At 41.2% G+C, this 16,250-nt stretch overlaps 1 protein-coding gene across 3 annotated transcripts in view; it reads right to left on the reverse strand.

Moving 5' to 3' along the window:
- Positions 1-16,250, reverse strand: part of uvrag (UV radiation resistance associated gene) — a 347,124-nt gene that overhangs the window by 182,943 nt on the left and 147,931 nt on the right. For all 3 annotated transcript variants that reach the window (XM_043692472.2, XM_043692474.2, XM_087988432.1), the window contains one exon: positions 2,582-2,666. In XM_043692472.2, the coding sequence (XP_043548407.2) occupies positions 2,582-2,666 (85 nt within the window). The remainder of the gene's footprint in view (positions 1-2,581; positions 2,667-16,250) is intronic.

A 16,250-nucleotide genomic window follows, 5' to 3' on the forward strand; every position in this document is an offset into this window, starting at 1 on the left:
GAAGATGAGGCGTTCTTCCTCCAGGCGTCTGGTGGTGAGGGAGCGGCGGTGGAGGAGGCCCAGCACCTCCATATCCTCAGCAGAGTGGGAGGGGGAGTTGAAATGTTGAGCCACTGGGCGATTTGGTTGATTGATGCGGGTGTCTCTGAGATGTTCCCTAAAGCGCTCTGCTAGGAGGCGTCCAGTCTCCCCAATGTAAAGACTTTAACCTTACAGCTTGAAAGCATTGTCTAAGCTGAGATGGCACTTATTGCTAGAAAAGCTAAAACTATCTTAAGAAAGTAACTTAAAAGGAGTTATGGGATTTACATAATTAAAGAACTGAAACTAGCATAGCCCATTCTAAAAGATGAAAGACTTAATCTAAATTTGTTCAATATATCATTACAGCTCCAGGACACTGAAAACCTTTTGCTTTAAATTCTGTGTCTTATGATCCTATACTCCACAACTACCTGACGAAGGAGTAGTGCTTTGAAAGCTAGTGCTTCCAAATAAACCCGTTGGACAATAGCCTGGTGTTGTGATTTTTAACTTTGTCAAAAAATGGTGAAGAGTAGAGTTCTTGAATATTGTTAAGGCAGAAGTAGATAGATCCTGGAATAGGCAAGGTGGTGAAAGGTTAATCAGGGTAGGCCAAATGGGGAGAAAAATGATCACGATCTTACTGAAGGGTGGAATAAGCCCACTCCTGCACCTACTTAACATGTTTGTATATGTTCCTACCTTTGAGGAGAAAGTGAGGTCTGCAGATGCTGGAGATCAGAGCTGAAAATGTGTTGCTGGAACAGCGCAGCATGTCAGGCAGCATCCAGGGAACAGGAGAATCGACGTTTCGGACATAAGCCCTTCCTGAAGAAGGGCTTACGCCTGAAACGTCGATTCTCCTGTTCCCTGGATGCTGCCTGACCTGCTGCACTTTCCAGCAACACATTTTCAGCTATGTTCCTACCTTGCCGTCAGAAGATAAAACTACCATTTCTTCACTCCAGCTATAAAAGGAGAAGGCCACTTTATAAAATTATGAAATTACTAACAAAATTGTGGACGTATTCCACAGAGCAACTATCCCATGCAGATTCCTTTTTAGTTATTTTAGGAGTTTAATCCTTTGTAACTTTTGTCAATTTACCTTCTGACTCATTATTTATTTACTCATTATTGAAGCTTAAGTGTGGCCAACCATGATAATATGGCTTTATTTTATGACTAGTAATGATAACTAGGAATAAAGGAGTAATTTCTTCTGTTGTTTATATGGATCCTGTTGGGAGGTTGGCAGTGTAAATGTGAATGTAATCTGATCTGGTTGATACAAGACAGTTAAACAAGCCAAATTCACTCCTCGACATAGACTGGGTGGTAAAAATAGACAGGTCTTTGATTACAAGTTAAAGTGAAGGGTTAAGGGTTTGTCTGGTGCTGTTGATAAACATTCTTGTCAGTGTGTATATGCCATTGTTCTTTCAGAAGGAAGAAGAAGAAAGCAAGGGACCAAACAAGTAACTAAATGGGGAAGACAGCAAGAGGTTTGAGAACAAAGTAATCAATTAAAACATGAAGGGGGTCAAGACAAGAAACACTTGAAGCACTCGACTGCTATCTCAAAAGGCCACACCTGTAACATCCAATCTCTCAACGGAAATAGGAAGGCGATGAACAAAGAATAGGCAGAAATGTCTGCTCTATAGTTTAAAAAGAAATTTGGTAAATCCCCCACTTCAGTTTGTATGGTATCCACGGAAAAAAACAAGAGAACATTTGCAATTCACAAAAATCAGCATGAGATCTTGGGAACATTACAAACTGCCGACTGGAACAATGATTTATATGCATCCCAGCAACCAGATCAGTGGAATTAGGCACCATTTCAGTAAAGTTCAGTCACACAACCACAGCAATCGCTTTCACACACAAGAATAAATCCTCAACACTTATTTTACAAACAAGATGAGGCTGTTTTAGATTTGAACTGAGCGCAGAGACATGTCTGAAGTAAAAAGTCTGATTTCAGAAGATAACAAATGGAAAATACATTCCTAAAATGAACTTGAAAATGGTCGGTTTAAGTAATTACTACAAACTAATCACTGATCAATATGAAATTACATGGAGAGAAAAAAAAAGATCAGAAATGGAATCATGGCCAAAATTTCACATTTTTCAGTTTGTTCCCCTCACTCATCCAATTCACTTAATCGGTTTCACAGCCCAGGAAAATTCTTCATTTAGAAAGCACCTTCACGAGTCTATTCGCATGAGATGAGATAACAATGTACTTCTGAACAAAGGTTACATATTTTGAAATAGCTTGGCATATGGAGCTCAAGAGCACCAAGAAATATAAATGGTTCATAGTTTCTCAACTATGCTGGGTATTTGGATTGGATTAATTAGAGCTTTAATTGTAGAATTACTGCACAAGCATTTTAAAATCATGAGACAGGTAGTTTAAGCAAAGATCAATCGCCAGTGGTTAGCGTCTCACTGCAAGTTACCAACACAACATTCATCACACACGATAATCAAAACAAACATGAAATGGCAATAAATCAGCTTGAATTTTTCACGACATGTTTACCTTTTAGCAATGCACCCTTTCTTTTCTTCATTGAGAGACGAATCTTCCACTTGTAAGCAATGGCGTTTACTCGAGAATATTTTCTCTAGGAGGAGGGGGCAATAGAAAGTATCAACTTTTCAGGCTTCATTCATAACAAATATGCAAAACCAAGCAAGTTTTAGAAGAACAGCTTACATCTGTCCATATGTTACAATAGCTTCCTTTTAAAGTGAATTATATTGAAGGTAGTGACGAGGATCAGCGTAAAGAATATAGAATTTTTTTTTTTTTTAAATTATACATGAAAATTGGTAACTATAATGCCTCAGGAATTAAAATCAGCATTTTTCTGCATCTATTCTAGTTTCAGGTTAAATGCAGTCACTCACTATTTATGTACATGTAATTTCCTCAGTATTTCATGCATAGAAATGCAATTTGTCATTTCTGACAGGGTGGAATTATTTTCCAAGTTGAAATTAAAAGAAATATTAAAGTCATTCACATAATTGGCTTCAAGTAATGGTGTATCAACTGAACAAATTAAGGAAGCCAGTTACTTTTGCTGAAATAATGAAAGGCCAACTCGACATGGTTGTTGCATAGGGTCACACTTTAATTAGAGAAGCAAGAAGCTCTCAAGTCTACATCCCAAAGAGAGCAAGGGGGAATTACTCAATTGTATACTAAAAAGCAAATACTTAGGAGATGTTACACAAGCACGTAACATTTTATATTAAAGTTCCACAGAGGAAATAACTTTTGATTTATTTTGTAGATAAAGATCTCACAAGACTATGATAAGATCAAATGAGCACTGTAATTATGATAAAGAGCTATTGAAAGACTTCACAACCAACAGGAATGTGTGTCCAAAGCCAAAATTAGACCAACAGGTTATTTCACAAAAAAAATCAAAGCAAGAAAATTCAATTCATTTAATATTCAATTACTCAAAAACTAGACTTGGGGACATAAAAAGAATCAAGACTTTGTTCCCCTGATCATGACTCCCAGGAAATGTGTAGGTGGCACAGGAGGGTAGTGTCACACTGTGGTGTTTCTCAGTGTTAATATGCCAGACAAAAGTCTTACTCTGGACCTTGTTATCTCGAACAGTCACCTGGGCGAGGTATCTGAATCACAGCAACAGGCAATACCTTGAAGGGCAACAGTGCCAAAACCAAGGGGGCGGTGAAAAAGTTAGCTGCAGATAATCACTTCCTGCTCTTCGCCCATGGGCACACTTAATTGAGGCTTTCCACAGGCAGTGAGCACATCAGGGGCTGAAGTGCATCACCATCACTAGGTCTATGGCAACATGGGGCAGGCGATGGCCTTGTGGTATTATCGCTGGACTGTTAATCCAGAGATGCAGATAATATTTTGGTGATGCCAGTTCAAATCCCACCAAAATCTCGGATTAGAAGTTTATAATGACCATGAATCCATGCCAACTGTTTGAAAAACCCATCTGGTTCACTGATATCCTTTAGGAAGGAAGCTGCCATCCTCACCTGGTCTGGCTTACATGTGGCTCTGGACCCACAGCAAAGTGGTTGACATTTAACTTCCCTCTGGGTAATTAGGGATGGGCAATACATTTTGCTTAGCCAGCAATTCCCTCACACTGTGAATGAATGAATGAATAAATAAATAAAGAAAAGAAAAAACATTTACCAGAATGGCACTATTTAGGGATAACAGGAAAAGCCACAGAAATATTCAAACACTGCTTATACATTCACATTATAAACAAGCAGTAAGATCAATGGATTGGCAAAGTGAAAAACTGTAAGCTCCTTTGGTGGATCAGACGTGATTAAGTGATCATGTATTAGCAACAGAACCTTTGATCCTGGGAGTCAGAGGTCATGTAGCAACATTCCAGAGACAGATTGGAGGGTGAACAGAAGCAACAGCTTGATCAGGACTATGGTAATCTAGATGCACCATTGGAAGTCGGGGTCCACTACAATCAGGGCAGCTCAAAGTACTTCACAGCTGATAAATTATTCAAATTTAGCGCATCATGCAAGCTAATCTGGGGGCCAGTTTTGGGCATAGCAAAATCCCACAAAAGTATTCTCACAATTACATTGAGTATGCGAAAAGCAACTTCACAAATAAGAGTGACCAGTCCCTCAAGCTACCTTTGCCATTTAAGAACATAGATCATTTTCAACATCAAGTCTACTTTTCATAACTAACTCTACATCCCTCAATTCCAATTGTCTCGACAAAGCCTGGTGGATCTTGAACTTGAATACACTTATTGACCAAGCAACCACAGCCTAATTCCAATGACCAACGAGCCTCAGATTGAAACTCATCGAGCCATATGGCCTTTAGACTCACCTTAAAAAGACTTTCCAGCAGTAAGGCTACCAAGTATTTACTTGATTTGGAGGAGCCGATGTTGCACTGGAGTGGATAGTCCAACAAGTTTATTTAGAGGCAAGTATTTAGTTGTTTGTTTTTGCAGACAAAACAAGCAAGTGGCACCTTGTCAAATAGAAATCCATTGCCTTCAATTTTTATGAAAGCATGTTGTGGTTCTGTTCGCCGAGCTGGGAATTTGTCTTGCAAATGTTTCGTCCCCTGTCCAGGTGACATCCTCCGTGCTTGGGAGCCTCCTGTGAAGCGCTTCTGTGATGTTTCCTCCGGCATTTATAGCGGCCTGTCTCTGCCGCTTCCAGTTGTCCGTTCCAGCTGTCCGCTATAGTGGCCGGTATATTGGGTTCAGGTCGATGTGTTTGTTGATGGAGTTTGTGGATGAGTGCCATGCCTCTAGGAATTCCCTGGCTGTTGTTTGGCTTGCCCTATAATGGTCGTGTTGTCCCAGTCAAATTCATGCTGCTTGTCATCTGCGTGTGTGGCTACTAAGGATAGCTGGTCGTGTCGTTTCGTGGCTAGTTGGTGTTCATGGATGTGGATCGTTAGCTGTTTTCCTGTTTGTCCTATGTAGTGTTTTGTGCAGTCCTTGCATGGGATTTTGTACACTACGTTGGTTTTGCTCATGCTGGGTATCGGGTCCTTTGTCCTGGTGAGTTGTTGTCTGAGTGTGGCTGTTGGTTTGTGTGCTGTTAGGAGTCCTAGTGGTCGCAGTAGTCTGGCTGTCAGTTTGGAAATGCTCCTGATGTATGGTAGTGTGGCTAGTCCTTTGGGTTGCGGCATGTCCTCGTTCCGTTGTCTTTCCCTTAGGCATCTGTTGATGAAATTGCGAGGGTATCAGTTTTTGATGAATACCTTGTATAGGTGTTCCTCTTCCTCTTTTTGCAGTTCTGGTGTGCTGCAGCCCTTTTGAATAGTGTCTTGATGCAACTTCGTTTGTGTGTGTTGGGGTGGTTACTTTCATAGTTTAGGACCTGGTCTGTGTGTGTGGCTTTCCTGTAAACCTTTGTGGTGAATTCTCCCTTCGGTGTTCTCTGTACCATCACGTCTAGGAATGGGAGTTGGTTGTCCTTTTCTTCCTCTCTAGTGAATCAGATTCCTGCGAGTGTGGTGTTGATGATCCGGTGTGTGTTCTCTATTTCTGTGTTTTTAATTATTACAAAGGTGTCGTCAACATATCTGACCCAGAGTTTGGGTTGAATTTGCGGTAAGACTGTTTGTTCTAACCTTTGCATTACTGCTTCTGCTACGAGTCCAGAGATCGGTGAGCCCATGGGTGTTCCGTTGATTTGTTCGTATATCTGGTTGTTGAATGTGAAGAGTGTTGTGAGGCACAGGTCCAGTAGTTTAAGTATGCCGTCTTTGTTGATAGGTTCACTGTCCTGTTGTCTTATGTCTGTCCAGCAGGTTGGCTATTGTTTCTCTGGCTAGGGTTTTGTCGATAGAGGTGAACAGTGCCGTTACATCGAATGAGACCATAGTTTCTTTCTTGTCTATGTGTATATTTCTGATGATGTCCAAGAATTCCTGTGTTGATTGTATAGATTGTCTGGATCCGCTGATCAGGTGTTTCAGTTTCTGCTGTAGTTCTTTAGCCAGTTTGCGTGGTGTCGTCCCTGGTAGTGATACTATGGGTCTGAGTGGGATGTCTGGTTTGTGCACTTTAGGTAGTCCATAGAATCTGGGGGTGTTGTTGCTTTCAGGTTTCATTCTTTGTAGGTCAGACCTGGTTATCTGTCCGTTTTTTTTTGTAGATTCCTCAGTGTGTTGTTTATCCTATTGGTGAGCTGTGGGGTGGGGTCAAACGCCCTCTTTTGGTAGGTGTTGGTATCTGCAAGTAGTTGTTGAGCTTTTTGGATGTACTCTGCTTTGTCCGTCAGTCCATTGTTCCCGAGTGTGCATTCTAGTGCTGCTAGGAAGTCTGCTGCCTTGGCGTCCCTGTGGTTGTAGTGGAGTCCCTTGGCCAGTATTGTTCTTTCCGTGTCTGTGAGCTGTCTGTGGGAGAGGTTTTTAACCCAGGTGTGTGTTGTGGTGTCCTCTTCGTTGTGTGTTAGTTTGGCCATTTTTTCTTTTAGAACAATACACAAGACAAACACAACCTCAACACCAAGGAGAGGGAAGCACTAAAATCACTAAGAAACGATAAGAACATAATCATACTACCAGCAGACAAAGGCTGAATGACGGTCATCCTGGACAAAGCAGAGTACATCCAAAAAGCACAACTACTTGCAGATACCAACACCTACCAAAAGAGGGAGTTTGACCCCACCCCACAGCTCACCAATAGGATAAACAACACACTGAGGAATCTACAAAAAAAAACGGACAGATAACCAGGTCTGACCTACAAAGAATGAAACCTGAAAGCAACAACACCCCCAGATTCTATGGACTACCCAAAGTGCACAAACCAGACATCCCACTCAGACCCATAATATCACTACCAGGGACACCATCACGCAAACTGGCTAAAGAACTACAGCAGAAACTGAAACACCTGATCAGCGGATCCAGACACTCCATACAATCAACACAGGAATTCTTGGACATCATCAGAAATATACACATAGACAAGAAAGAAACGGCACTGTTCACCTCTATCGACAAAACCCTATCCAGAGAAACAATAGCCAACCTGCTGGACAGACATAACAGACAACAGGACGTTGAACCTATCAACAAAGACGGCATAATTAAACTACTGGACTTGTGCCCCTCAACACACTTGACATTCAACAACCAGATATACGAACAAATCAACGGAACACCCATGGGCTCACCCATCTCTGGACTCGTAGCAGAAGCAGTAATGCAAAGGTTAGAACAAACAGTCTTACCGCAAATTCAACCCAAACTCTGGGTCAGATATGTAGATGATACCTTTGTAATCATTAAAAACACAGAAATAGAGAACACATACCAGATCATCAACGCCACACTCACAGGAATCTGATTCACTAGAGAGGAAGAAAAGGACAACCAACTCCCATTCCTAGATGTGATGGTACAGAGAACACCCAATGGAGAATTCACCACTAAGGTATACAGGGAAGCCACACACACAGACCAAGTCCTGAACTACGAAAGCAACCACCCCAACACACACAAAAGTAGTTGCACCAAGACACTGTTCAAAAGGGCCACAACACACTGCAGCACACCAGAACTGCAAAAAGAGGAAGAGGAACACCTATACAAGGTATTCGCCAAAAACGGATACCCTCGCAATTTCATCAACAGATGCCTAAGGGAAAGACAACGGAACGAGGACATGCCGCAACCCAAAGGACTAGCCACACTACCATACATCAGGAGCATTTCCGAACTGACAGCCAGATTACTGCGACCACTAGGACTCCCAACAGCACACAAACCAACAGCCACTCTCAGACAACAACTCACCAGAACGAAGGACCCGATACCCAGCATGAGCAAAACCAATGTAGTGTACAAAATCCCATGCAAGGACTGCACAAACAGGAAGACAGCTAACGATCCGTATCCATCAACACCAACTAGCCACGAAACGACACGACCAGCTATCCTTAGTAGCCACACACGCAGATGACAAGCAGCATGAATTTGACTGGGACAACACGACCACTATAGGGCAAGCCAAACAGAGAACAGCCAGGGAATTCCTAGAGGCATGGCACTCATCCACAGATTCTATCAACAAACACATCTACCTGGACCCAATATACCGGCCACTACAGCGGACAGATGGAACGGACAACCGGAAGCGACAGAGACAGGCCACTATAAATGCCGGAGGAAACATCACAGAAGCGCTTCACAGGAGGCTCCCAAGCACGGAGGATGTCACCTGGACAGGGGACGAAACATTTGCAAGACAAATTCCCAGCTCGGCGAACAGAACCACAACAACGAGCACCCGAGCTACAAATCTTCTCCCAAACTTGATCAAAGCATATTACGCATGTCGCTGAAGAAACCTGACTGAGTCATAAACGTACAGCATGGAAATAGTCCCTTTGGTCCAGCCCATCCACGCTGACCAGATAACCCAACCCAATCTAGTCCCACCTGCCAGCATCTGGTCCATATCCCTCCCAACCCTTCCTATTCATATACCCATCCAAATGCCTCTTAAATGTTGCAATTGTACCAGCCTCCACCACTTCCTCTGGCAGCTCATTCCATACACGTACCACCGTGTGTGAGAAAAAGTTCCACCTTAGGTGTCTTTTATATCTTTCCCCCCTCACCCTAAAGCTATGCCCTCTAGTTCTGGACTCGCCCACCCCAGGGAAGAGACTTTATCTATTTATTCTATTCATGTCCCTCATGATTTTATAAACATCTATAAGGTCACCCTTCAGCCTCCGACACTCCAGGGAAAACAGCCCTAGCCTATTCAATCTCTGCCTATAGCTCAAATCCTCCAGCCCTGGCCTAACCAATGATCTGCAACATGACTTCCCAACTCCTGTACTCAATACTATGACCAGTAAAGGAAAGCATACCAAATGCCTTCTTCACTATCCTATCCACCAGCGACTCCACTTTCAAGGAGCTATGAACCTGCACTCCAAGGTCTCTTTGTTCAGCAACACTTCCTAGGACCTTACCATTAAGTGTACAAGTCCTGCTAAGATTTGCTTTCCCAAAATGCAGCACCTTGCATTTATCTGAATTAAACTCCATCTGCCCATTGGCCCATCTGATCAAGATCCCATTCTAATCTGAGGTAACCCTCTTAGCTGTCCACTACACCTCCAATTTTGGTGTCATCAGCAAACTTACTAACTATACCTCTTATGCTCACATACAAATCACTAGCCTGCACCGGATTTGCAACATGACAGGTCAACACTGCTAAAATGGAACGTCTTATCCACGCAGTAAAAGGCAGCGAAACCATTGCACCTGTGAGCAACTTCAGGTATCATCAGACCACAATAAAGATGTCACTGTTCAACATTTCAGAATTGTTCATTTCATTTGGGATTTTTCAATCCACTGTTCAAGCATGAAAAACATAGGCATAGATTGTAAGGAGGATGGTCAGGAAGTCATTCTTCATCTTCTCTGACAATAAGCGAGGCAGTGATATTGGATTTTTAAACACAGCAACATAATAAATTCATGACTTCAATCCAAAGAACTCAAGTTCAAAGATGCAGATTTCAGATCTTGCTATGTCTTAGTGCCACAAAGTAGACATTTATAAAGACACTATTCTGGTTATGGCTGTACATTGATTGAATAGGTTTTCAGGATACACAAGGAATACAATAGAATTATGCAATCTCAAGCCCCTATAAGACCTGAGTAAATCACTATTATGAGGAGAAAGTGAGGACTGCAGATGCTGGAGATCAGAGCTGAAAATGTGTTGCTTTTACTAATTTCAAAAGGATCTCAATTCAAATATCTAATGAGACCTTTGTGAAGAAAAGCATGTGATTTACAGAAATGAATCCAGGATGACTCCATGGTACATACCTCCAAGATCATTGGGAAGAAATATGAGATACTCATCCTTCTCAATACCTTAGACTGAATTTTTAAAACTTCATGCTCATAACTAAAGAGTCACTCATGAGGTGGTATTATTGCCCATTCCCAGTATTGCTAATAGGTACTGGCGATTCTAATTGAATTGGTGCTGTTCCACATACTTTGGAGTTGTTTGTTCGACAACTTCAGAACTCAACCAAGAGAATCAAGCAAACTGTACTAATGTGATTAGAGCTACAGACGGGACAGTGAGATTAGATTAGAAGAGATTAGATTACATTACAGTGTGGAAACAGGCCCTTCGGCCCAACAAGTCCACACCAACCCGCCGAAGCTCAACCCACCCATACCCCTACATTTACCCCTTACCTAACACTATGGGCAATTTAGCATGGCCAATTCACCTGACCTGCACATCTTTGGACTGTGGGAGGAAACCGGAGCACCCGGAGGAAACCCACGCAGACACGGGGAGAACGTGCAAACTCCACACAGTCAGTCGCCTGAGGCGGGAATTGAACCCGGGTCTCTGGCGCTGTGAGGCAGCAGTGCTAACCACTGTGCCACCGTGCCGCCCACAGTGCACGACAACAGATTTCCTTCTCCAAGTCAATGAACTATTTAAGCATTCACACTAAGCCAATATGCAAAATACTTGGTGATAGCATCTTTATTAGTCGTGATTGCTATATTTTTAAAATATTAATAAAATTTGAATTTTCCATCTGTCATGGCAGGAATTGAATCCTGTTCTTTGAATTCTTACTGGTTTACTAACCCAGTAACAGTTCTGTTTTGGATGTCAAAGGCAAGTTTGAAGTCCATGCTTAAATTAAATATTAAATATTTTGAAACTTTCTATGGTAGATTTGGTGTAGACAGATGTCATTTTCTCTCCTCACCCCCATTACCAGAATTACATTTTCAGTTATTTCCAGAATTGCCAAGCTAATCTTTCCTTTCCTTCAGACTGTTACCTCTCTTGCATCTAAAAACTTCACAAAAATGTTTCAAACTTTTAGTCAAAGTTAAAGTTGAAGTATTCTACAACTAGGTATTTTCTTTTACCTGATTATGCTACAGAAAGTTGATTTAACATTTTGTTTCATGAAGGGATAACTTATTTGGAAAAAAAAACACAAGCTTGTGGTACACAAGTTGGCACATGAAAAATGGTGCCTTCTACTAAATCATGCAATGATATTATTAGGCAGCCCGGTTTGAAGACTGATACGTGGTGGTAAGTTAACAGAATTCTAGCATTGGGTAAAAACAGACATATGGTGCACAAATGCTGCGCTAGGTCATAACACAGCATGGGAAGAGCACTGAAAAAAGACAGTGACTTCTCATGGAATGCTCAGTAGCACGTATAAAGCCTAGAAATAGGGAAGATGGTAAACTACATGAAGGGAAATGGAAGTAGCTGAAAAATAAAACTGGTATATTTACTGCTACACTTCACCTGCACGCTCTTCTCGTCAATACTTAACACTGTTGATTAATAAGACAGAATCAGACTATTGACTGGCCAAAATACTTGACCCATTTGAATGAAAATCATGAAGTCAACATCAACTGGACGAAGCGAACAAACATTCTGTTCTCAAGTTCCAAAAACGTAGCCAACAAAAGATTTCAATCAAATCACTACTTATCCCGTACCCCCACACCCTGTCTTCTGATAAGAATCTTATGAACCATCAAGAATCTTACGAAATATCAAGATCAGGATTTACTGCAAAGAAAAACAATATGAAAATGTCTCTAGTGTGAAAGACACTTATCTGAAACTGCATCCTGCATCGACCTGAACATTCTTTGTTCACTATCAGCTCACCATCTGTCTGATATATCAAGAACGCTATAAACAAGGGGAGATCATGCTCACAGCCTTTTCAAACTATAATGGAAAATTATGAAGGAGATGCAAAACTTACATCAATCACTGCATTTATAACTTGGTCTGAAAGCACGAAACATTTTATTTTCTGAATGCATAGACCTGCTGAAAGTGGATTTCATTAGATCAATGATAGTGTTAAGCCTGGAAACTACCGGAGATAAAAACAATTTTATCTTCCAATTTCTTTTCTGCCGAGACAATTTTCTCCTGTACTTTCAACATGAATTTCTTGGTGGTGTACTATCCTGATCGAGGTAACCTGCTTTGCCTCATCCAAAAGCTTCTAATTTCAACTGCTGTACTGTGAAAAGCACAATTACTTTCAAACAATTTCAACAGGCAGAAAACAACCAACACAGGCGCATTGATCACACTTCCTTCTCTAAATAATTGATTCCTTGACTGATTGAGCAAGCTCAAAGTACTGAATGACCTACACTGATTACTATTCTTATGGCCTTGTGGTCAATTCAATTTTACGGATCTGTAATTTGGTATAATTTTGGACACACTATCTTTGAAGAATAATTAACAAATGGGAGGAAGAGTGGAGAGAACAGTGAGCATGATTATGACACTGAACTAGTTTTCAGTAGGTGCAATATGAGGGAGATTTGAATCAATTATTCGTTTAAATGAGATACACAACTGTTAACTAAACTAGAAGTCAAGTACACAATTCACTAGCTTTAGATAAAACTTCTGCTGTGCAGAAATGTCTTCCTTGCGAACAGTACACGACAATCAACATAAAAATATTTGCAGTCTGTCGTTATCCCTTCAGGAAGGTAATGCTGTTATAACAGCTCAGGCTCACTATCTGCCCAGTTTATAATTCTATCCACAAGTGCAAGGAATCCAAGAAACACTTACCAGAAAGGTCCTGTTGTCTAAACAGAAAAACAGATGAATTTAAGAAAAAAAAAAATCAGTGACAACTCAAGTCACCTGAATAGTAAAAACCAAGAGAACTGTGTATGCTGTAAATCGGAAACAAAAATATAAATTTCTCTAAAAGCTCTGAAGGTATGGTAGCATTTGTAGAGAGAAATCAGAGTTAACGTTTTGGGTCAAGTGACCCTTCCTCAAATGCTGCCAGACATGCTTAGCCTTGCACTTGAATAGTAGTTTTGCTTAGACATAAGTGTGGTTCATGCTTTAAACTATATGTGCACATTATGCAGCACTTATCTTTCCCCTCTAAAGCAGCAATTCCTCCAAGTATCTTTAGTCTCCTTCTGACTTGATATTTTTTTTTCATTTTTACCAGTTCCTGTAATTTAGTCCAATGTCCCACAAATCAGTCCTCTTCAAGCATATATGCAAAGAAAGTTTTGATGGAATCTAATACTGCTATCCTTTCAGGTCATAGAACAAAGAAAATTTACAGTCCAGGAACAGGCCCTGAGCCGATCCAAATGTACTGTCTAAACCTGTCGGTCAATTCCTAAGCATTGTCTCCCTCTGCTCCCCACCTACACATGCATCTATCCAAACGCATCTTAAGTGCATCTACCGTGCCTGCCTCTACCACCTCTGCTGGCAACGCGTTCCAAACGCCCACCACCCTCTGTGTGAAGTACTTGCTGAGTGTATCCCCCTTAAACTTTCGACCTCTCAACTTGAAAGCATGACCTCTCATTATTGAATCCTTCACCCCGGGAAAAAGCTTGTCTCTATCCACCCTGTCTATACCCTTCATGTTTTTGTAAACCTCAATCAGGTCCCCCCCCAATCTCCTTTTTTCTAGTGAAAATAAACCTAACCTACTCAACCTCTCTTTATAGCTAGCACCTTCCATACCAGGCAACATCCTCGTAAACCTTCTCTGAACCTTCTCCAAAGCGTCCACATCCTTTTGGTAATGTGGCGACCAGAATTGTATACAGTATCCTAAAAGCGGCCAGACCATGTCTTCCAAATCTTGGCATCATATGGGGGGGGGGGGGGGGGGGGGGGAAGAAAGAAAAAAAGAGCCTGACATTCCCTCTCACACTTCTGCAAACATTTTAGATCTGTGTTTTGGAGCTACTAATGTTTTCCCCAAGTAGTTTCTCCCCAAATACTGTACCAATGCACTGCAGCAACTCAAAACTTCTGCAACAGTGACTTCCAAATGCATAATCTCCACCAGTTCCTGAATAGCATCACAATGCAGTAATATATTAACTGATGTAGAACTGATACAACTGGAAGAACAGACAGCAAGGAAATACTAACTGCGGAATTTTTTTTAAAAAGGGGATTTTAATGTTATCACATGAAATAGTTTACCTACACAAAAGTTATAAACTCATTTTTATGAAGACAAGTCCCATGTGTTACGTTCAGCACACCCTTGTAAATTGAACCTACTTGCTGAATGACTATATGTAAAAGTAGAACCAGTAAAATTAGCAAAACTCATGACCAAAAAACATTTGGATTCAAAGGTATCAAGATTTGCCAGACTTGCAACTTATTAACTAACTTATTGAAATTCCATGAAATCCATCTCAAACAATTTGCATCTTGTTAAGCTATAGCTGATTAACTGGTGACAGTCATACACATGCAGAAATTTGTAACCACTTGCTGTTCAAAACAATAGTCATTTTGATTGGTTACAACTACATGCAGGAGAATATCAATGTTGTAATTTATCTCACTTCCTTGGGGAAATTAGAGATAGGCAATAAATGCTGACCGAGCCAGCAAATCCCACGACCTGTCAAGAGGTTAAAATACTGCAATATTAGCAATCTACTGAATTTTTTCTAGATTGGCAGCAAATTTAAGATAGAATTAGGAGACCGACTGAAAGCATTGTTGAATAAACAAAAAAATGCGATGCAAATTCAAACATTTCAGAGCAGAAATAGAAAACAAGAGGTGGTGATTTGGCCTGACAAGCCTACGTTTCAATTGATCATGATTGATCATGACTGATCATCCAACTCACTATCCTGATCCTGCTTTAGAACACAGAACATTACAGTGCAATACTGGCCCTCGATGGTTTCACAGATTGGTGCAACAATCTAAAGCCTGTCTAACCTACACTATTCCATTTTCACCCATATGTTTATCCAATGACCATTTAAATGCCCTTAAAGTTGGCGAGTCCACTGTCGCAGGCAGTGCGTTCCACACGCCTACTACTTTGAGTAAAGGAACTACCTTTGATATCTGTCCTATATCTATCACTCCTCAATTTAAAGCAGTGTCCCCTCGTGCTAGCCATCACCATCCAGGGAAATAGGGTGCACAGGGAGAGCCTATCTAATCTTCTGATCATCTTGTGTGTCTATCAAGTCACCTCTCAACCTTTCCTCTGAAGACCTCACCCCCACACCAGGCAACATCCTAGTAAGTCTCCTCTGAACCCTTTCCAAAGCCTCCACATCATTCCTATAATGCGGTGACCTATAATGCAATACACCAAGGGTGGCCGTACCAGAGTTTTGTGCAGCTGCAACATGACCGCATGGCTCTGAAACTCAATCCCTCTACCAATAAAAGTTAACACACCATGTACCTTCTCAACAACCTTGTCAACCTGGATGGCAAATTCCAGGTATCTACATACATGAACACAGATCTCTCTGCTCATCTACATTACCAAGAATCTTACCATTAGCCCAGTACTCTCTATTCCTGTTGCTCCTTCCAAAGTGAATCACGTCACACTTTTCTGCATTAAACTCCATTTGCCCCTCTTAGTCCAGCTCTGCAGCTTACCTGTATCACGTTGTAACCTACAACACCCTTCAGCACTGTCCACAACTCAACTCACTTAGTGTCATCTGTAAATTTACTAACCCATCCTTCTACGCCCTCATGCAGGTCATTTATAAAAATGACAAACAGCAGTGGCCCCAAAACAGAACCTTGCACTAGTAACTGAACTCCCGGATGAAC

Source organism: Chiloscyllium plagiosum, unplaced genomic scaffold (genome assembly GCF_037043375.1).
Source record: "Chiloscyllium plagiosum isolate Xiang-an unplaced genomic scaffold, Cpla_swu_hap1 HiC_scaffold_6, whole genome shotgun sequence".
In the NCBI taxonomy this organism is placed as follows: domain Eukaryota; kingdom Metazoa; phylum Chordata; class Chondrichthyes; order Orectolobiformes; family Hemiscylliidae; genus Chiloscyllium; species Chiloscyllium plagiosum.